Source organism: Aquarana catesbeiana, linkage group LG11 (assembly GCF_042186555.1).
Source record: "Aquarana catesbeiana isolate 2022-GZ linkage group LG11, ASM4218655v1, whole genome shotgun sequence".
In the NCBI taxonomy this organism is placed as follows: domain Eukaryota; kingdom Metazoa; phylum Chordata; class Amphibia; order Anura; family Ranidae; genus Aquarana; species Aquarana catesbeiana.
Genome location: NC_133334.1, coordinates 252582294 through 252604611, shown reverse-complemented (window position 1 = coordinate 252604611; position 22318 = coordinate 252582294). Strand labels below are relative to the sequence as shown.

Here is a 22318-nt window from a genome sequence, read left to right as displayed (position 1 = left end):
TGGCTGCTGGTGTTTTTGTTCAGTGAGGTCACATGATGTGTGGAACAAGGCATGGCTGACATCAGTGTAATCATTAAAACACAATGCTCACAAGTGTAACATAAAATATGAAATTTCATTTATTGTCACTAGAAAGGACAAAACAAGTGATGGCTGGTGGTCTCAGGACACCACACAGCCCCGGCGGGCCAGCCACATGATCACGTGCCAATTCCAGGACTTTCCATACCAGTAAAGTTCCCTATCCTGATAACAGGCACATCCATAGTACTGACCAATAAATAGTTCCTCCACATTACAGTTCAGCACTGGTGAAGAATTCTGGGTATTCATCCATGGTTTTCCAGCTTATTCCAGCGCAGACATTAGGAGGTGTAGCTCTCGGAAGGCACTTCCATACCGGCCACTCTGAGACACTCTGCTCTTCACTAACGATGAGAGGCTTCGGAGCTGCTTGTAGCACATCTTACACTTTGTCAGTCTGTGGAAAGCAGAAAGACTGGGTCACTGGATGGACGGCGGGCACTCTGCATTATCTATAGGCACAGGGCTTTCCATATATTAAAAGTAGACGGGGTTCACTCAGTACAGTGGGCAGCACCGTGAATGAAATCTTACCTCTCCTCACGGGAAATGTCCACACCCACTGAGGGTGGAGCCGCCAGCATCTCTGTGATCAGCGGGAGGAACCTCTGCAGCACCAACTTCAGGGAAATGCAGCCAGTCTGCATGTAACTGGGAAAACACGAAGAGTAGAGGGATCAGACCAAAAAGCAGAAGGTGGTGGGAGACAGATGAAGCAGATGGGCCCTAGCAGTGGACAGTCAGGTAGCCCATCACTGAACGTTAGAGGCAATCCTGGGTATTTACCTTTCGTATTTGCTCTGTAGCAGTTTGTCTATCTGTGGGAGGATGGTCAAACACAGATCCAGTTTCCACAGCGACCTGTGAAAGACAGTCGTTAAGATCCTGGCGGAGACAGGAAATCTCCGGTCACAACGATTATACTTACGCTTTCTGGTTGATGATATTTAACATGTCCACAACCACCGACAAGTCATTTACTGCCACAGCAGAGTCCATAGAGGTCTGTGACACAGAAGTTAAATCAATCACAAGACAGAAACATCACACCAGCAGTATATAAATTTCCCTCTCAAATGGACAGTGGTATGATCTTGCATCCCAAAAGACTTCCCCCATCTCACTAGATAGTGGTCTGACCCATACATCCCCAGAGATATTCTCCCCCTATCATCTCACTGGACAGTGGTATGACCCTACATTCCTAGAGATATCCCCCCTCTCATTGCATAGCGGTATGACCTGATGTCCCTGGAGTCACCCCTCATCTCATTGGATAAAATTTATATCCTACATGCCCAGAGATATCTCCAACCTCAGTGGAGGGTGGTATGACCTGATATCCCCAGAGCTAAAGCCTTGTGTTGTGTTCCTACATCCCAAGAAATAGCCAACCACCTAACTGAAGGATGGAACTGATAATAGAGTGACCCAAGATATCTCACAACTGACTGGATCGTTGTATGGTCCTACATCCAAGAACATTCCACCACCTGACCAGATAATGGTATAGCCCTACATCCCTAGAAAAATCGCCCATCTAACTAGATCATGGTACAACCCTGTGTCCCAAGAGGTATCCCCTGAATTTCAGTAGTGATACAGCCCTACATCCCTAGAAATATTTTCCCATCTGTCAGGGTAGTGGTACAGCTGTAAGTTTGGAACCCCCCCCCCCTTCCTCCTTCTCCTGACCCTCACCTCCCTTCCACCAACCCTGTTGTGCTCCTCCCTCCCTTCTCCTGGATGCCCCCTTTCCCCTTCATCACACAAGGGGATTTTCTTACCTTGATGTCCCCGGTGCTCCATACAGCTTTCACTGTGTCCAGATTGCGCATGCGGCTGGTAAGCACCATACACATTGTGTCATGCCCCTTCCGGATCTGACCCATGGCTTCCTCATCCCCAACTTCTGTTGGAGACGAGCCCTTTACTACCTACAGAAGAAGAAGGCGAATGATGATTATGCAGAGTTGCTGAGGGTTAAAGTAATGTAATATCACTACCATCACTTACTGGAAGGAAGTCAGCCACTTTCAACCCGATAGGCTCTTTTCTGGCAGCAGAGATGACTGGGGGGTGACTGGGAGTGGTAGGGGCAGCAGGGGGATCAGGGCACACTGTCGGAGTAGAAGATGCCACAGGGGGTCTGTTCAGCTGTTCACGCTGCAGGAAGTAAATAATCCAATATCAAGACAAAGCCATTAGAACTAGAAAAAGGATGTGTATTGAGTATGAGGTCCTGTTTACTTCAGACAACACGAGGACAAGCAAAGTTACAATGAGCACTTTTCTTCATAGTGACACCATTGCATCAGAAGATCGCACATTTCACTGGTGGACTTTATTCACCATATAGAAACACATTCTCAACACCATAAAATGCTACAGAAAAAAACCTAACAAAAACACACTTTTCCAAACTTCTGAACTCTCTCCACCCTGAACACTGAGCTGGTGAGAAGATATTAGTACTTGAAGTAAAGCTATTGCTCAGGAGTATATTGAGGGACGCAGGGATTCAGAAACAGTCAGGCTATACTGCCACCTTCAGGAGGTCAGGACACCAACATTCCTAAAGTTTGTGGAAAATCAATAGATGCATAATCATAAACTTGGGGAGGACCTGTGCCCCTCAATGGACTCCAAAAAAAAATAAATATGTTTTTACAGTGAGTACAAAGATCTTATTTTCTTTCTCACCCATTGAGGGACATACAAATTCAGAAGCAGCTGGGAGATCCAAAAGTAATGGTGGGCAACAGCCACCAACAGGCCTCTAAAGAAGAAAGGACTGAGAACGGTCTGCAACTAAGGACTACTTGAAGAACCAACACTTGAATCTGAAGCAGATGAGAAAAGGGGAACATGTTGAAAGCGTTGCAACACCAAGAAAGGGCACTAGGATAGACATATAGCCCAGTGCGTCGAGGAACTGTAGATGCCTCTGAAGCACACCAAGGGGCCAAGTCTTTGTAAAGGAAGAGAGCAGTAGAAACTGGTTCCAGTAGACCTTGTAAAGTGGAGGGTTCCTCTAAAAAAAGGGGGATGCTGAGATATATCAGGTACCATGGGAAGGTCAGAAGTATCCAATGATATAGGATTCTCAAAAGCTACGTTCCCAGTTAAATGGTAACAAGGTGTCCCAGAGTGTGGAGGACCCAAGAGACCTGGAATGTTACACTGGTGTGTGCACTTACACTACAAAAATAGTGAGCGACAGCTGAAGGAGATGCCAGACACAAGGGGTTAGCTTGTGGGCTAAAAAGAGGTGTCCTCAGCAAACTACCCAAGAACACATCCAGAGGTACATACAGCAACTTACTTGTAAAAGTGGGAGTGCACCTTCATACAGAAGTCTTGTTAGAGAAGTCAGCTGATATCTGGCTTCAAACCCTACAGGCCGAGTAGGGGTTAGGCATTTAAAGCCTATAAGTACTTACTGGCGAAGTAGATGAAGGATGAGATTCCTCCAACCCATCCACAGACTTCCTGAATTGAGGTAGGAGGACACTCCGGGCAACTGAGGTATTGGCAAATCACAGCATCAAAGATATTCCTTGAATGTATTACAGGCATTTAATGTATGGAACCAGAGTGGTTTGCACAAACATTATTCCCATGTGAGACAAAAGTTTAGATGCTTGTAACAAACCATCACAAAAAGCACAAGGGTCCAGACATTTACTCCAACTGCTCTGCGAAGCTGGGCCCTAAACTAGTTGTGGAGGGATCTCTCCTGAGGGACTCTACCTATTCTGACACGGTTTGACAGATTAAAGTTACCCTCAATACAGGACGGGGGGCCAGACCAGTTGACTCCCAGACCACTCAACGCCAACTGAGATTTAAAGGAAAGAATCCATCTGCCTGTCAGTGGATTCTGAAAGGTGAGCACACCCTCACCTAGCTTAGTGGCCTTCCTGTTAGTTAGGTCATTGGTGTAACCATGGTGGAACAGACCACCAGCTCACACATTCTGATCCAGAAAGGGAAAGTTCTGACACTCTCAGGTGGGACCCAGGGCACCGCAGGCTGATTCTCCAAACGCAGGCTGGTATGCGTCAAGAAAATTTGAACAATCATCCCTACCCCCTCATAAATCCCAGACAACAGTGGGAGACTGTGATACCTCAAATGATAGTCAGTCAATGACTAAAGGGGCCAAAGGCCTGGATTGGTGTAAGTGCCCAGACTCCACAGGGGATTACACCAGACCAGGTTTAGAGCCTCTCAGAGTAGAATGCCTCAGTATCCCAGTTTGAAACAGCTAGGAAGTCCAGAATGGACATGGAAGTCCCTGGAAGACATAGGCGATACCTTGGCATCACCTGACGGAGCTAAGGACTCTGATGTCAACCTTGTCACTAAGGGGGCTCAGGATCCAGGCATTGGTTGCTTCTGGGGATACCAAATACATGCACTCAGAACCACTAGGGCAGTATAGGCTCATGTCACCTATGGCAGTGGGACTGTCCTCTATGTGTCCTAGCGAAGATATATTGGCCGAATGTGAGGCAAAGCCTCAGGTACTCATAAACCTGGGCAGCTGGTGCGGATAAAAGTTAGGTAGCCAGAGGAGACCAAGTCAAAGTATGTATTCAAAGGAACCAAACTGGAAATTCACGTGGTGTTTCAAGAGCAGGAACAGCAGGGGGATGGTGCTTTCTCTGGATTGAACAGTTGGAGTAAGCATTACTCTACTAAGTGTATGACGTCAACACTCATTTCCTCAGCCTTAACCCTACCTGCAGTAAAACCAGCAGTTGTGGGTAATTTGAATAGGTGCCCAACAGTGAGGTAGCTCCCAGTGCTTTAACCCATGCAGCCTTGCTAAGAGAGTCTTCAGAGACAGATAGGGTCACACCTGGGATTGTGCCAGGACTCTGGACCCCAAAAATGCTCTACGGTTAACAAACCATACACAGGGGTCTCCACAATGAAGAGCTCAGAGCCTGAAGATCCCAATACATGAAGATTCCAATGTTCAGTCCAGTAAAAGTTCGAGTACGGCCTCCAAAACCTGATTAAAGTCACCAAGGAATTAAATTCCACAAAGCAAGAAAAGCTAATAAAAAAATAATTGAACTTTCTTCAGCACCCAGCTTCCTAGGACACTAGCGAAAAAATGAGGCATGCTAGGCAGAGGAGTGGTTATAATGGAATGGGCACAATTTTTCTGTTTCCAGTGTCCAATCCTCTTGTCAATGGTAGTATAACCTGACTATATGTGAATTAGTGTGTTCCTCAATGGAAATGAAAGAAACTTCAATAAAAATACACCAAAAGTTAAAGTGATACTAAAGCCTCAGTTTTTATTTATTTTTTTTAATAACATGGTACATTTTCCTTCTCTGTGCAATGGTTTTGCATAGAGCAACCCCGATCCTCCTCTTCTCGGGTCCCCCATCGGCGCTCCTGGTTCACCCCCATAGTGAGCCACTTGCTATGGGGGCACACTCGTGTGCTTGCCCCCGAGCCCCACTCCCCTATCATTGGCTGCGATTGACAGCAGCGGGAGCCAACAGCTCCTTCTGCTGCCTCTGAACCAATGAGGAGGCAGAGAGCCTGTGGTGCTGCTGCTCTCATTGCACATGGCTGGATTGAGTTCGGGCTCAGGTAAGTATTGGAGGGGCTGGGGGAGAACGCATAAAAGGTATAAAAAAAAAAAAACATTCGGCCTTTAGAATCACTTTAACCGGGCTGTTCCAGACCCAAATCTTCATTGTACATCTCATCTACCCCACCATTCACTGCCCCCCCCCATACACAAGACAGACTCACATTTTTCTTTATGGCCGCAACAGGTGTGGCCACTTCTGCTGCTGGCGGGACAGACTCCTTTACAGGGACACATTCTGAGAAATACAACAGGATAAGGGACAATGGGCACACAGGAAATAGGGTCCAATATACAAAGTGTCATGCTTATCACAGTAAAGACAACTTCTTCTTACCGTCTTCTGGGGGGGCTGGGAATGGCTCGCTTTCACGTGGAGGAGTCCGTGCTAAAAATGTGAAAAATTAATAAAGTAGAAGGGAACATACATACTGTACATAGACTGCAAAAGTGTGGGTGCAAAAAAGAGGGCAGGATGGGTAGTGTAGAGGGCACACAGTGAGGACAGAGAAAGGTATGGCAGGCACAGACGGGGAGGAGAGGGCAGGAAAGGTAAATTGGTGGTAGAGAAAAGGCTGGCAGAATCAAAAGGGGGAGGAGAGGAGGATAGGGTGGGTAAGTGGTGACAGAGGAAGGGCTGGCAAGATCAGAGGGGGAGGAGAGGGAAGGTAGGGTAAAGTGGTGGCAGACAAGGGAAGGATGGGCAGTGTAGAGGGCAAACAGTGTGGACATAAAAAAAGCTCTAGCGGGGAGGGTGGGTAAAGTGGTGACAGAGTTAGGGGGGAGGAGAGGAGGCAGAAGAAGGGTCTGACAGACATAGCAGGTCCCTGGACTCACAGATTGCAGTCTTTGGTTGGAAGATTTCCTTATACTCCTCTGGATTCTGGATCTCAGCACTGGACTCCTTCTCATCCTCATCACTGCATGGACTTGCCCTGTGGACATCACATAACTATGGAGATTACAATGGAAGTGTTCAGATAGAGACATGTGTCTCCTGTCTACAAGATTCGAGTATTGGGGTCTCTGATCTCAGAGGAGTGTGACATCCCTCTGTGTATGGGTGATATTTAGAGGGTACATATGTTGGTGCAGTGTGCCATTCCTGTGTAGGGGGATATATACAGGATTCAGGTGTATTCCTCTGTGTAGGATATTTAGGACATACTGTATATACGGTGCCACACTTCTCACCTCTTTGGTTTGCTGCAGGTGGTAGACGGCCTCTCGTAGATTCTTCTCAATGAGGATGCAGAGGGTGCTGGCTGACGGATGGGGAGCTCAGCTGGAAGAGACCCCTGTGGCTCTGATCCAATCAGTTTTACACGGTTTAAGTCCACCACAAAGGAGGAGACATTCGTCTGGGCAATAGAGACACCAATCTGCAAACAAAAATAAAAACATCCTATGGTACATCAGTAAACCACCACCAACCAGTACACAGCCACCTACCCTCCTCTTTAGCACCTACCCTCCCTACCATCAACCAGCACACAGAACACATCCCCCCCCACTCAGAACATAGACCACCTCCAACCAGCACACAGACACCTGCCCAATCCCCTCCCTACTACCAACCAGCACTCAGCCCCCCCGCCCGACACAGAGACCATTTACCTTCCACAGAACAAAGGCACCCATTCCCCCCCCCCCCCTCCTCACCAAACACCCATCCAGACCAGCACACAGAAATCTTCTCTAATTTACCCCTTACCCCCTCACCAACCAGCCCTGATCCCCCACCTCCACCAACCAGCACACAGACCCTCCTCCAAATCCCCCCCCCACTGGCCAGCAGACAGAAACATGCACTACCCCCACCAGCACACACACACACCAAAATTCCCCTCACTGACCATGACCAGCACACAGGCTACTCCGGAACACAACAGGAACGGTGAATCTGATGGTGCAGATCGCTCCCTCTATCCCGCTAACGTGTCCGTTACACTCAATGATGCTCAGGAAAAGAGAAAACTGGCCATAGTGTAATATAGTCTAGAAATCGTTTATTAAAACAAGGTATTGCACTTACATTTAAAAGAAGATAACATTGTTTAAAAGATCGCTTAAAAGAATGCTGGCTGGCACAAACAAAACGGAGCCTGTCCTCTTACTCTGATCGCGTGGTGACGTCACTACGTGCCTTCCTCGAGATGCGGAGCACAGGAGCAAGGAAGTTCATATGTTCCATTAAAGAGCTTCACCCTTCTCCATGTCTTCATGATTATTGTCCATGAAACAGACAGAACAAAGGGAATCAAGACCTTCCTATAAAGTCTCCCCATTGACAACGTCTGCTGATGACGAAACGCGTCTGAAGGAAGGCACGTAGTGACGTCACCACGCGATCGGAGTAGGAGGCTCCGTTTTGTTTGTGCCAGCCGGCATTCTTTTAGGCAATGTTATCTTCTTTTAAATATAAGTGCAATACCTTGTTTTAATAAACGATTTTTAGACTATATTACACTATGGCCAGTTTTCTCTTTTCCTGAGCGTCCAATTGAGTGTAACGGACACTTTAGCGGGATAGAGGGAGCGATCTGCACCATCCGATTCACCGTTCCTGTTGTGGTCATCTACAAGCTAAAGGGCCTAGGTTGGGTTATAGCCATCCGCCTTTTAAGCAGAATCTACAGCTACGGTGGTCAGGCACTCTTCTTGTTTGTTTCTGCACACTGCGGTGTTATCAAGGTTTCAAGTAGTTTTAAGGGATTTCCTTGTTTCCATGCCATTTTCTGTGGACATATTCATCGAGTATTTTTAGCGCAGCTTTTTTAAATTTTTATTTGATTCTCTGTGTTATCGCACTGTATGCTGCTGCTTTTTTATAAGTTAATCGATTTAAAAATCTTTTTTTTTTTTCTCTAGCGCGGTATCCTCTTTTGCATACTCCTGAACAATCCCTCCAGGCCAGAATAGACACCCTCACCCAAACTAACTGCCCTACAGGCACACAGACCCCGAACCGCCCTCTCCCCCCCTCCACACACACACACACACCATCTCTATTCTTACCAGCTGGTTGTTACAGAGGGACAGGTCGGAGACTTTGCCCCATGACACAGGGACAGTGTCAAAGCAGCGCTCAGGTTCCCAGCCATAGACTCGAAGAGCATCACGGCCTCCACAGAAGAGACAACCACCATCACCACTGAACAGAATCGTCCTTTGGGACAAACACACATTATCACTACTACATACAGACAACCTGAAGAAGATGAAGGATCAGCATGCCAACACATCTCCAATGTCACTTCTCTGCAATATTCTGATTGGCTTATAAAAGCAACAACCCTTCCCTTGTCTGCCTTTATTAGGGAACAACTTCAGAAGTTAAGAAGAAGAATGCAGAAGCCAGGCAGGGGGGAGGCCGAGGCTAATATTCTGTAGACAAATACCAGGATGTAGGCTGGCTATATGAATGAGGTGCCAGCAGACTCCACCTAAGCTGGAAGATGTGTAGGGGGACTGGAGAAGAGTCTTGTCTATATCAAGCAACCAATCTCTCCCCTCTAGTCTGCATCCTGTAAATGTCAATTATATAAAGATAACCTCTAGCAACCAGTCCAAATACTAACCTGTGACTGGCAGTCTGTTATAGTGCAAGGCTCCACACAGACATGGGGCGGCAGATATGCAATCTGGTCTCTGCCATCGACATGTATGCTCAGCCTGTCCAATCACTGCTCCCATATGACAGCGGCCAGTGGACAGTGTCTGCCTAAAACTTACAGACATGAATTTGTCACTCAATCAGATCATGGGTTGCTGAGGATGCTAGGAATGACCTTTAAGGGGTTGAATAAAACCTGTCCTGGTCTACAATTCCAAACGGTAAGTCTCACCTGAAAGGAGTCGCTTCTCCTTCCACACAGCCAACCAGCTGGAACTTCTCCAGATCCCAGAACCTTAGCGTCCTGCAATATTGAGAGAGTAAGTCTGAGAATAACGGGACACACGTCAACAAATACAGGGAGAAGACTGACTCTCACCTATCTGAACTCGCTGAGGCCAGCAAATACTCATTGGGGTGAAACTCCACAATCTGGACGGGTCCTCGGTGTTCCGTCAACTCTGCGATAATCTTCCCGGCACTCAAATCCCAGAGCTGGAGGGCAACATGGAGTCAGTGCTTAGTGACTGCTGGTATGTCTACAAACACCTTTATCTCCCATGACCCAGACATCCTCACCCCGGTTAACCCAGCTTAGTCCATATACAGACATTCAAAGGCTATATACTGCACACAGGTAAAGTCAAGGTATCCATGAGAATCAAGTAGACAAACTGGAGGATGAAGAATAAACAAATAAAAATTGCTTCCGTATAAAACCATGTAATAGCATTTAATATGTGGCCATAGATAAAGCACACAGTCTAGATAAAAACAGTCATGTGTAAATGACACTGTGTAATTTAAAAGGTTAATTCCCCAGTCTCATCCAGCCTCAAACACTAAATGGAGGGCCCAGCACTTGCAATGGAAACAGGCTCAAGGTTCACATACCAGCTAGGTCTGCTGGTTTCAGCCCCTTGTGTCCCGCAAAGAAGGCACACTTTAGTGTATAGTAAAGCTGGAGGCCACCAAGAAGACTGCTGCTCACAGGATGGAGACAATGCGGCAGGCCAAGGGAGATGACGTGGTCACTCCGGCAGCTCATGTCAGAGGAAGGATCCAATCATCTCCCTTGGCCTGTGAGCGGCTATCTTCTTGGTGGGCTCCAGCTTTACTACACACCACACTGAAGTGTGCTTTCCCTGTGGGACACAAACAGCTGACCCCAGCTAATCTTTGGCTGGTATGTGAACCTTGAGCCTGTTTCTATCACAATTGTTCGGCCCTCCATTTAGTGTTTGAGGCTGGATGAGACTTGGGCTTTTACCTTTTCAATTAGACTGTGTCGTTCACACATCACTGTGTTTTTCTCTGGACTGTGTGCTTTATCTATGGCCACATAATAAATGTTACTGCACCCTGCATCGTCCAATGTATCTACTTGTTTCTCATGGATACGCTGACTTTACCAGTGTACAGCATATAGCCTTTGTGTTTCCGTTTTGGATATCTCCATTCCTCCAGTGGATTGCATGCAGCATGGGACTGGGTCAATAGGATGCATGGAAGCAAGTTTTATACGTTTATTCATCATCGTCCAATGTATCTACTTGTTTCTCATGGATACGCTGACTTTACCAGTGTACAGCATATAGCCTTTGTGTTTCCGTTTTGGATATCTCCATTCCTCCAGTGGATTGCATGCAGCATGGGACTGGGTCAATAGGATGCATGTCACTACCACACAACTGCTAGCCCATTCTATGGTGGAGCGCCTTGGGTCCGTTTGTTGCATTTCCATTTACAGACATTGCCTTCCCCCCACCCATTATGTTGGCTTAGACCATCTACAGACATTGCCATCCCAATACATTGTAGCCGCCACTCCCCCCCATTATACCAAATTAGACTGTCTACAGATATCATCACCCCCCCACCCATTTGTCTGGCTCAGACCACCTATAGCAGGGGTAGGCAACCTTAGGATTGATGGAGATCTACCTGAACAACATAGGAGAAATCAAAGCTCACCGATCACAATGCACAATTTTTGGGAGCTAACCTAGCAAGGCAATTAAAAAGTAAGGCAGTTTTGAAGAAAACTTTGGGCCAATTCACTCCGGGATCACACAGTACTGCGGCACACACTCCTGTGCATTTCCCATGTTTTCCCCATGTGGTGCATTTTGACAGCCCATTCATTTGAATGGGCTGCAAATCACACTGGTATGACGAAGTAGTAATGCAGTCATTACTTTTAAAAGCACGCTGCAGCAAACAGCATGGTACTGCGGAACCATGTGATATGGTGCCCACAAATGCACTGCATTTGTGATCTGCATTTGGGGTGTTGTTACCAATATATTAGCACCTGCATGCAGATCGCAAAGGCAGTGTGCTCACCGGCAGTGCGGGAAACGTGCATGGAATGCATGTTTCCTGTACCACATTGTTTTGTGAACTGGCCCTTAGAAAAATATATACAAATGGAAATGCAAAAATATTAACTTATCCAGGTCATGAGTAACTAAAGTTCACAGGTCAGGAGTATATAGCCCAGCTTTACAGGTCAGAAGTATATAGTCCAGCATTCACAGATCAGGAGTATACAGCCCAGCATTAACAGATCAGGCGTATACAGCCCAGCATTAACAGATCAGGCGTATACAGCCCAGCATTACCAGATCAGGCGTATACAGCCCAGCATTACCAGATCAGGCGTATACAGCCCAGCATTACCAGATCAGGCGTATACAGCCCAGCATTAACAGATCAGGCGTATACAGCCCAGCATTAACAGATCAGGCGTATACAGCCCAGCATTAACAGATCAGGCGTATACAGCCCAGCATTAACAGATCAGGCGTATACAGCCCAGCATTAACAGGTCAGGAGTATACAGCCCAGCATTAACAGGTCAGGAGTATACAGCCCAGCATTAACAGGTCAGGAGTATACAGCCCAGCATTAACAGGTCAGGAGTATACAGCCCAGCATTAACAGGTCAGGAGTATACAGCCCAGCATTAACAGGTCAGGAGTATACAGCCCAGCATTAACAGGTCAGGAGTATACAGCCCAGCATTAACAGGTCAGGAGTATACAGCCCAGCATTAACAGGTCAGGAGTATACAGCCCAGCATTAACAGGTCAGGAGTATATAGCCCACTACTGTTTGCCCTTCCCTAATGATCAGTTCCTTACCTACTTGTTCCGACATGCTGCCTTCCGTCCCTCCCCTCACATCCATACCGAGTGCCTGTATGAAATGTAAAAAATGGGCAGGATGGATGTGAGGGGAGGATCAAACGGGAGTCAGTAAAGCCGTGCTGCAGAGCCAGCTGCTTGTGTGTGCTGCTCTGCTCCGAAGTCAGGAAGGAATGGTTTGGACAGCGGGGGTCGGCACTGCGGACGCAAGTTCTACCCGTCACCCTATCGTGTACGACGGGTTGCTGACCCCTGATCTAGTGTCCCAGGACAGTCCTAAATATAGTATAGCCCCCCATTTCTCTGGGTAGGGAATCCTCCACTAACCTTTACAGTGTTGTCCTCTGAAGAGGATGCCAGCCACTTGCCATCCGGGCTGAACCGCAGGCAGCGCACAGCTTGTGTGTGACCCTGCAGAATGAAAGAAAGAAGTCATACCTGAAGGAGTAACACGGTGACCACAGGAGGCTGTAGATGGCGCTACACTCACCTTATATCGAAACACACAACCTTTCCTCCGCACATCCCAGAGCTGTACAACACAGAGAGAAACACAACATATCATCAGAATTTAGATTACAGCCAAGAAAGGAACCAGATTTCACTTTGCTGGCTCAGAAGAGACAGGGCCTCCACCAGAAGGACTTTTGTTGGGCAAGACACTGACACCATACAACACCCCCCCCAAGCTTGGAGAGTTAGATACATCATGCTAATGATAAAATGAAGCATCCGACCAATAGACTGGGTGTCCTTTCAACATCCTCTAGGGCTGTTTATAGCATAAAAGGGATACACTGATTGGTTACTGGGAGGGACACAGACTGTCCTTCACACAACAGACATGTCTGTACCTTAATATTTGTGTCCAGAGACCCGGATGCCACAAACTCGCCATAGGGATGGAAATCCAAACTGCAAATGCTGGCCTTGTGACCCATTAATGTTCTCTGTACTGGGGGGAAAGAAAGGCATTACAAACAGAAATCAAGATTCAGTTGAGAAAATGGAAGATAGTAAGTAGGATCTTACTTTTGGCTTCTTCCATATTCCAAATCCGCAAAGATCCCGACTGTGATCCGGCAACAATCAGCTTCTCCGACGGGTTAAACCGCACGCTCTCCACTGGTGATGTGTGACCAGTCAGACTCTATCACACCCAAAAAAAAAAAAAAAAAAAACAAGAGTTAGGCTTACTGGTAACTATTTCCAGTAATCTTCCAGGACAGCCCTTGAGAGATGGAACTCCTCCCATGGACACAGGAAACACATTGCCAAATCACTTTAAAAAGGCGAACCCTCAGTAACATGACCAGTCATATGCAAGAACCGAAGGATGGAACTGAAAAACACAACCAAAAACAGGTAATATCATCAGAAAACAATCTTTAGGGTGGGATCGTGCTGTCCTGGAAGACTACTGGAAATAGAGTTACCGGTAAGCCAAACTCCGGTTTTACCCAGTCGTCTTCCAGGACAGCCCTTGAGGGGATCCCCAAGTACTCACCAGATTAGGGGGGGGGGGGGGGCAGTTTGGAGGACTTTCCTCCCAAAACCTGGTTCTGACTAGACAGTAGTATCTTACAAAGGTGACAAAACCTGATCACGTAGCAGCATGCATATCTGCTCCCGGGTGGCACCGGCCTACCTCTGCCTAGGATGCTTAAAGCGCTCTTGTGGAATGTGCTCTTAAACCCTTTAGAGGCTCCTTATTTAAAAAACTTTATAACCTTCAGTAATAACCAACTTGAACCACCTGGTTCAAGTTGGTTGTGACCTTATAGGCCTGCCTGCTTTTCTGCTTTCCAGAGAATAAAACAAATAGTACCTCCGCAATCCTAATTTGTTTGGTAGCTTCCAGATCTGTTAAAAGACATCTAGCTTATTAAACTCCTCCTTCCTTGCTGCATTCTGGCAGAAGGTGGGCAGAACAAAATCTTGAGACCTATGAAATATGGATGCCACTTTAGGAACGAATCCAGGGTCTGTTGTCAAGATAACTTTATCCTCTAAGATCTGCAAAAAGGATCTCTGGTAGAGTGCCTGGATCTCACGCACTCTGTTGGGGCGTACACACGGTCGGACTTTTCGTCTACAAAAGTCCAACGGACGCCGACAGACTAAAGCTGGCTGGTAATCCGATCGTGTGTGGGCTTCTCCGGACTTTCAGCAGACTTTTTCAGCCTCAAATCCGACGGACTTTAGATTTGAAACATGCTTCAAATCTTTACGTCGTAACTACGACTGACCCCGAAATCCGCTCGTCTGTGTGCTAGTCCGACGGACAAAAACCCATGTTAGGGCAGCTATTGGCTACTGGCTATGAACTTCCTTATTTTAGTCCGGTGTACGTCATCACGTACGAATCCGTCGGACTTTTGTGTGGTCGTGTGTAGGCAAGTCCGTTCGTTAGAAAGTCTGCTGCAAGTCCGCCGAAAGTCCGCCGGAAGTCTGTCGGACAGGCTGTCAGACTTTTGTAGCTGAAAAGTCCGACCGTGTGTACGCGGCATGTGAGTTGAAATGATTGCTACTAACGGTACAGTTTTAAGGGTAAATAACCTTAAAGAGGCTTCCGATCGGCTCAAAAGGTGTTCTAAGAAAGGCTCTGAGAGCTATAGATCATCCCATATTGGAATTCATTCTCACTGTACAGTTCTGTATTTTGCTCTGGTGGCCGGCTACCAACGCTGGAGCAAGATGCGGATGACTCTCTCCAATAAGCCCCTGGTTTTTAAGATCTCTTCTTTAGAAGCCATGCTGCTAACTTTAGCGTGGCCACTTGTGGATAGACCAGGGGCTCCTGGCGAAGAAGATCCCGTCTGAGGGGGAAGCATCAGTGGGGGCTGGTCTGTTCGTTTTAGTAATGTTGCAAACCATGGTGTTCTGGGCCAATATGGGGCCACCAAATTCATTCGTGTCTCCTCCAGCAGAAACTTGGACAGAATTCTCAGAATGAGATGTAGTGGTGGAAATGCAGAACAGAGGTCGAAAGCCCGAAGGGCTCTGGGGAGCATCCACTGCTAAGGGTTGATCCCCCGGATTTAGAGAGAAAAATCTTGGTACTTTTGCATTCTTCTTGGTTGCGAATAAGTCTACTTCTGGGTCTCCCCAGTATAAATCTATGCTCCTGATAAACCAGGAATGGTTGATACTTCCTAAAGTTGAGACTTGCTGACGACTCAAAAAAAAATATATATATAATATCGTTCTGTTCTGTCTTGGCAATCGACATTAAATCTGAGACTTCTGGCTTCCCCCTGTTTGTTGACGTATGCCATGGCTTCCATGTTGTTGGAGCAGATTTAGAGGTGACAATCCTGGACCAGGTCTTGTAAGGTCAACAACCCTCTGGATACAGCCATCAATTCTCTCCAATTAGAGAAGGACCTTCTCTCTTCCGTAGTCCACCTGCCCTGAGACCAATGAGCGCCAACAAAGATACATCTTAGAGAATGTGTGTTCCGTCCAGGTTTTCATCTGCTGATGCGTCTACTATGCAACCCATGGCCTTGAACAGCCTCAGAAAGGACTTCAAAAAGCTGTTCCTGAACCTGCGAGAGCCAGCATTCAAAGTTTCTGGTAACACAAGTTGTAGCCAAGGCTGGTTGTAAATTGGCCATAGACGCATCCCAGGCACTCTTTAAAATTGTATCTGTTCATCTGTCCATGGGATCTTTCAGGTGCCCCATGTCTTCAAACGCTAAATCTTATCGTTTGGACACTTTGGACAGCTTTGCTTCTAACTTGGGATTTTTATTCCAGATAGCCTCCAGATTTTCATCAAATAGAAATCTCCTCTTTAAGGTATTGGAGAAACAATCCCTTTGTCAGGTTCAGACCACTCTTGCTGAATAAGATCTGATAGAATCTCATGGACTTGCTTTCTTTTTCCTCTAATCCTGATACATCATATTATGTCTAGATAACGGTGTTTCTTCCTCTTGGCTCTCCAGAGTATCATAAATTGCCCCTAGCAGGTCGCCCACCTCTTCCAGGGACAATTTACTTACTAGATTAGGCCTGCCCTTCCTCCTTATCAGATTCCGAGTTTGAGGATGTTGGCCTAACCACCGCTGGGCTTTTGCTAGTACCCAAGGGCTCGACTGAACTAGAGTTTGTTAGGGCAGGAGAAGAGGGTACTATCAGAGTGCTACTGCTGGTGTGCTTGCATTAGAGATGAGAAGATTAGCAATGCATGCACTGCTCTCTTACTATTGTTTAGCTATAATGCTCTTGGCTGCACACACCCTGGTGAACAATGTATCTTGTGCCTGGACTTGAACCTGGGACCTCTGTTGTGTCTGGGAAAGACTCTTCTTACTGAGCCACCAGGAGCTGCATAAAGGCTCCTCTCTGTAATAAAGCAAAGGATGGGGGATAAGTCACCTAGGTCCCCTAACCCGGGACCCACCTAGTGTACAAGATCCCAGTCTCAGCAGTAAGGATGAGCTCCGGCGTGTCCGCAAGCTGCACGTGCCGAGCCCGCCAGGAAGTTGGCAATGCACTGCGCTAATCACGGGCAGTGAGACATTTCCTTGTGATTAGCGCTGTGCAGTGCCGACTTCCTGGCATGCTCGGCACGTGCAGCTTGCGAACATAGCTAGCGAGCCACTCTGGCACTGGGGAGCTCACCACCTAGGGGTTCCCTAGTCCAACCCAAGCCGACCACTAAAAAGGTACCACAAAAAACTGCTCAGCAACCTACCTGGGCCTGGCTGGTGCTTGATTCTGCCAGAGTATCCTGAGAGGCAGCCTCCATAGTCCCGCCCTGCTCCGGTTCCAGCCACTAGTCCCGTCTTGCTGGATGCAGGTCGGGATGATGTAGGCACAGCGTGGCCTTCCCTTTCCTCCCTGCGCCTCGGAGACCCAGAACCGAAAGTTCCAGCGTGCGATGGTGACGTCGTCCGGGCCCAGCAAAAAGCTGCCCCCCACCTGGCTGAGCCCTCATCCCCCGGGGAACTGCTGCCATCATGCCGCTGACCTTCGCCGGGTACTGGAAGGAGGCGGGAAGGGGTCTACTCTGATCAGCTGGATGATGCCCGAGGCCAAAGAGAGTGGGTGAGGATTTTTGCAGAGTACATATCTGCATTGCTGGGTAAGACCCGACCCCCCCCGCAGCAATTCTCCTATCCCTTCAGGCAGCCCCTGAGAGATGGAGCTCTCTCCATGAAAGAAAATAAATGGTTCCTTTAGGCAACATGCCTCCTTTGAACGGAGGAAACACAAATGACTGGCCATGATACCGAGGGACAGCCTTTTAAAGTGATTTGGCAATGTGTCAATGGGAGGAGCTCCATCTCTTAAGGGCTAGCCTGGAAGACAACTGGGGAAATAGAAGGCATATTGGGAAAGGGAGCGGAGACAGAAAGACAGAGAAGGGGAGACCCTAACATGGAGGGGGAAGGGGGTTGGAATGAGAGAGAGAGAGAAAGAGAGAGAGAGAGAGAGAGAGAGAGAGAGAAAGCAAGAGAGACAAAGCCAGAGGAGAGACAGATACAGAGCGTGGGAGGGGGGCTGACTGGGGTGTTCAGGAGAGAGACTGAGATGGAAGTGGGGGTGTGGGATAAAGGGATAGACACTGATGGGGAGCGGGAGGCACAGAAAAGGAGGGGGAGGGAGAGATCAGACAGAACAAGATACAGAAAGATTGTAGCAGGTCACAAACAGTGTGTGGTTGGCTCTCACCATGATGCAGTTCGGTTTATTCACTGACCACAGGTTAACTCGGCAGTCCTCTCCCCCTGTGGCCATGAGACGGCCTGAACTCTTCCCCAATGCCACAGCTGACACATTGCTGGCGTGAGCAACAAACTCCTCTACAAGATGAGAAGGAGACAATATGAGGAAGAGGGACAAGACAGAGTGACGCCACGGGGGAGGACAGAGGGACAAGACAGAGCGTGCGACACCACGGGGGAGGACAGACAGAGCGAACGACGACGCAGGGAAAACAGACAGAGTGAGCAACGACGCAGGGAAGACAGACAGACAGACAGAGCGAGCGACGACACGGGGAAGACAGACAAAGCGAGCGAAGATGCGGGGAAGACAGACAGAGCGAGCGATGACGCAGGGAAGACAGACAAACAGACAAAGCGGGTGAAGATGCGGGGAAGACAGATAAACAGAGCGATCGATGACGTAGGGAAGACAGACAGACAGAGCGGGTGAAGATGCGGGGAAGACAAACAGACAGACAGAGCGAGTGAAGATGCGGGGAAGACAGACAGACAGACAGAGCGAGCGACGACAGACAGACAGACAGACAGACAGAGCGAGCAACGATGCGGGGAAGACAGACTGACAGACAGTGCGAGTGAAGATGCGGGGAAGACAGACAGAGTGAGCGAAGATGCGGGGAAGACAGACGGACAGAGTGAGCGAAGACAGACAGACAGAGCAAGCGACAGCGCGGGGAAGACAGACAGGCAGACAGAGCGAGCGCCGAAGCGGGGAAGACAGACAGAGCGAGCAACGACACGGGGGAAGACAGACAGAGCGAGCAACGACACGGGGGAAGACAGACAGAGCGAGCAACGACACGGGGGAAGACAGAAAGAGCGAGCAACGACACGGGGGAAGACAGACAGAGCGAGCAACGACACGGGGGAAGACAGACAGAGCGAGCAACGACACGGGGGAAGACAGACAGAGCGAGCAACGACACGGGGGAAGACAGACAGAGCGAGCAACGACACGGGGGAAGACAGACAGAGCGAGCAACGACACGGGGGAAGACAGACAGAGCGAGCAACGACACGGGGGAAGACAGACAGAGCGAGCAACGACACGGGGGAAGACAGACAGAGCGAGCAACGACACGGGGGAAGACAGACAGAGCGAGCAACGACACGGGGGAAGACAGACAGAGCGAGCAACGACACGGGGGAAGACAGACAGAGCGAGCAACGACACGGGGGGAAGACAGACAGAGCGAGCAACGACACGGGGGGAAGACAGACAGAGCGAGCAACGACACGGGGGGAAGACAGACAGAGCGAGCAACGACACGGGGGGAAGACAGACAGAGCGAGCAACGACACGGGGGGAAGACAGACAGAGCGAGCAACGACACGGGGGGAAGACAGACAGAGCGAGCAAGGACATCGGGGAAGACAGACAGAGCGAGCAACGACACGGGGAAGACAGACAGAGCGAGGCCTCGGGGAAGACAGACAGACAGAGCAAGCAACAACACGGGGAAGACAGACAGAGCGAGGCCGCGGGGAAGACAGACAGAGCGAGGCCGCGGGGAAGACAGACAGAGCGAGGCCGCGGGGAAGACAGACAGAGCGAGGCCGTGGGGAAGACAGACAGACAGAGCGAGGCCGTGGGGAAGACAGACAGACAGAGCGAGGCCGCGGGGAAGACAGACAGACAGAGCGAGGCCGCGGGGAAGACAGACAGACAGAGCGAGGACGCGGGGAAGACAGACAGACAGAGTGAGTGAAGATGCGGGGAAGACAGACAGACAGAGCAAGCGGGGAAGACAGACAGACTTAGCGATGACGCGTGGAAGAAGGAAAGACCGGCAAACTGAGCGACGGCACGGGGAGGACAGACAGACCGAGCGAGCGATGGCGCAGGGAAGACAGACAGACTGACAACACAACTTACGCAGCTTCCATGCAGTTTTCGTCATCCCTGGTGTGGCCATGTTGGCACGTAGATGGGAGAATTCTGCCCCCAGAGGGGTTGGACCCTCCCAGTAACCAGCACAGAAGTGTCACATAAGGAACCTGCCAGACAAAAACACAGTTATCATTATACAGGATTTATATTATTATCATCCAGGATTGTTATTATAATTAATATTATACATAGGGGGGGGGGGGGGGGGGACACAAAGGAGGGAGAGGAACATAGTAAGAGTGAAGGGGACACATAGGAAGGGTGGGGGGGGGGGGGGTAAACGGTGGGAGGCAGAGAAGGGACACAGTAAGAAGGCAAAGGATGCATAGGAGGAGGGGGGGGAGGGACAGAGGGGACTACACAGTGGGAGGCAGAGAAGGGTGAGGGGTGGGACATAGTAAGAGGGCAGGGGACAAAGAGGGACACAGAGAAAAGAAGGGGGACAAGGAGGGACACAGAAGAAGAATAGGGGGAGGGGGGGGACACAGAAGAAGAAGGAAGGGGGACAAGGAGGGACACAGAGGAAGGAAGGGGGACAAGGAGGGACACAAAAGAATGAAGGGGGGCAAAGAAGAAGGAAGGGGGACAAGGAGGGACACAGAGGAAGGAAGGGGGACAAGGAGGGACACAAAAGAATGAAGGGGGGCAAAGAAGAAGGAAGGGGGACAAGGAGGGACACAAAAGAAGAATAGGGGGAGGGGGGACACAGAAGAATGAAGGGGGACAAGGAGGGACACCGAAGAAGAATAGGGGGAGGGGGGATACAAAGGAAGGGGGACAAGGAGGGACACAGGAGACTGAAGGGGGACAAGGAGGGACACAGAAGAAGAATGAAGGGGGACAAGGAGGGACACAGAAGAAGAATGAAGGGGAACAAGGAGGGACACAGAAGAAGAATGAAGGGGGACAAGGAGGGACACAGAAGAAGAATGAAGGGGGACAAGGAGGGACACAGAAGAAGAATGAAGGGGGACAAGGAGGGACACAGAAGAAGAATGAAGGGGGACAAGGAGGGACACAGAAGAAGAATGAAGGGGGACAAGGAGGGACACAGAAGAAGAATGAAGGGGGACAAGGAGGGACACAGAAGAAGAATGAAGGGGGACAAGGAGGGACACAGAAGAAGAATGAAGGGGGACAAGGAGGGACACAGAAGAAGAATGAAGGGGGACAAGGAGGGACACAGAAGAAGAATGAAGGGGGACAAGGAGGGACACAGAAGAAGGATAGGGGGAGGGGAGATACAGAGAAAGGAAGGGGGACAAGGAGGGACACAGAAGAAGAATGAAGGGGGACAAGGAGGGACACAGAAGAAGAATGAAGGGGGACAAGGAGGGACACAGAAGAAGGATAGGGGGAGGGGAGATACAGAGAAAGGAAGGGGGACAAGGAGGGACACAGAAGAAGAATGAAGGGGGACAAGGAGGGACACAGAAGAAGAATGAAGGGGGACAAGGAGGGACACAGAAGAAGGATAGGGGGAGGGGAGATACAGAGAAAGGAAGGGGGACAAGGAGGGACACAGAAGAAGAATGAAGGGGGACAAGGAGGGACACAGAAGAAGAATGAAGGGGGACAAGGAGGGACACAGAAGAAGAATGAAGGGGGACAAGGAGGGACACAGAAGAAGAATGAAGGGGGACAAGGAGGGACACAGAAGAAGGATAGGGGGAGGGGAGATACAGAGAAAGGAAGGGGGACAAGGAGGGACACAGAAGAAGAATGAAGGGGGACAAGGAGGGACACAGAAGAAGAATGAAGGGGGACAAGGAGGGACACAGAAGAAGGATAGGGGGAGGGGAGATACAGAGAAAGGAAGGGGGACAAGGAGGGACACAGAAGAAGAATGAAGGGGGACAAGGAGGGACACAGAAGAAGAATGAAGGGGGACAAGGAGGGACACAGAAGAAGGATAGGGGGAGGGGAGATACAGAGAAAGGAAGGGGGACAAGGAGGTAGAGAGGGGGACATAGTGACAAGGCAGGGGACACATAGAAGGAGGGGCGCAAAGAGGAGGATAGGGATGACACACACCTCTCCCGGGAAGGAAGGGGGTCTCTCGCCTCTCTCGGGGGTCTCAGTTGGAGGTCACGTGTTCTTGTATCCCCTCTCTAGCCCACTCTCTGTTCCCTGACAACCAACTTCACAACAAATCTCTGATCCCGCCCACAACGGAAAGCGTCTACGTCCCTACGTCACGCCGTCTGTACTTCGTGG

At 49.1% G+C, this 22318-nt stretch overlaps 1 protein-coding gene across 1 annotated transcript; it reads right to left on the bottom strand.

Moving 5' to 3' along the window:
* Positions 1-96: 96 nt before the first annotated feature.
* KATNB1 (katanin regulatory subunit B1) lies at positions 97-22318 on the bottom strand. Its single transcript, XM_073605607.1, has 20 exons — positions 22136-22318; positions 20087-20208; positions 18155-18285; positions 13502-13619; positions 13324-13424; positions 12960-13001; positions 12797-12880; positions 9700-9815; positions 9553-9624; positions 8723-8873; positions 6899-7086; positions 6542-6639; positions 6042-6092; positions 5869-5942; positions 2101-2250; positions 1872-2021; positions 1013-1089; positions 871-945; positions 619-735; positions 97-481 (listed from the first exon to the last, which is right to left on the bottom strand). The coding sequence occupies exons 2-20, from the start codon at positions 20124-20126 to the stop codon at positions 349-351; spliced, it is 1968 nt and encodes a 655-aa protein (XP_073461708.1). The 5' UTR covers positions 20127-20208; positions 22136-22318; the 3' UTR covers positions 97-348.

Excerpts from the sequence above, each read along its gene's own strand:
- KATNB1 (XM_073605607.1), bottom strand. The coding sequence starts at position 20,126 with ATGGCCACACCAGGGATGACGAAAACTGCATGGAAGCTGC. Across the intron at positions 9,625-9,699 it reads GCCTCAGCGAGTTCAGATAG|GACGCTAAGGTTCTGGGATC; the intron begins GTGAGAGTCAGT and ends TCAATATTGCAG. Across the intron at positions 2,251-5,868 it reads TTGCGGCCATAAAGAAAAAT|CGTGAACAGCTGAACAGACC; the intron begins GTGAGTCTGTCT and ends TACTTCCTGCAG.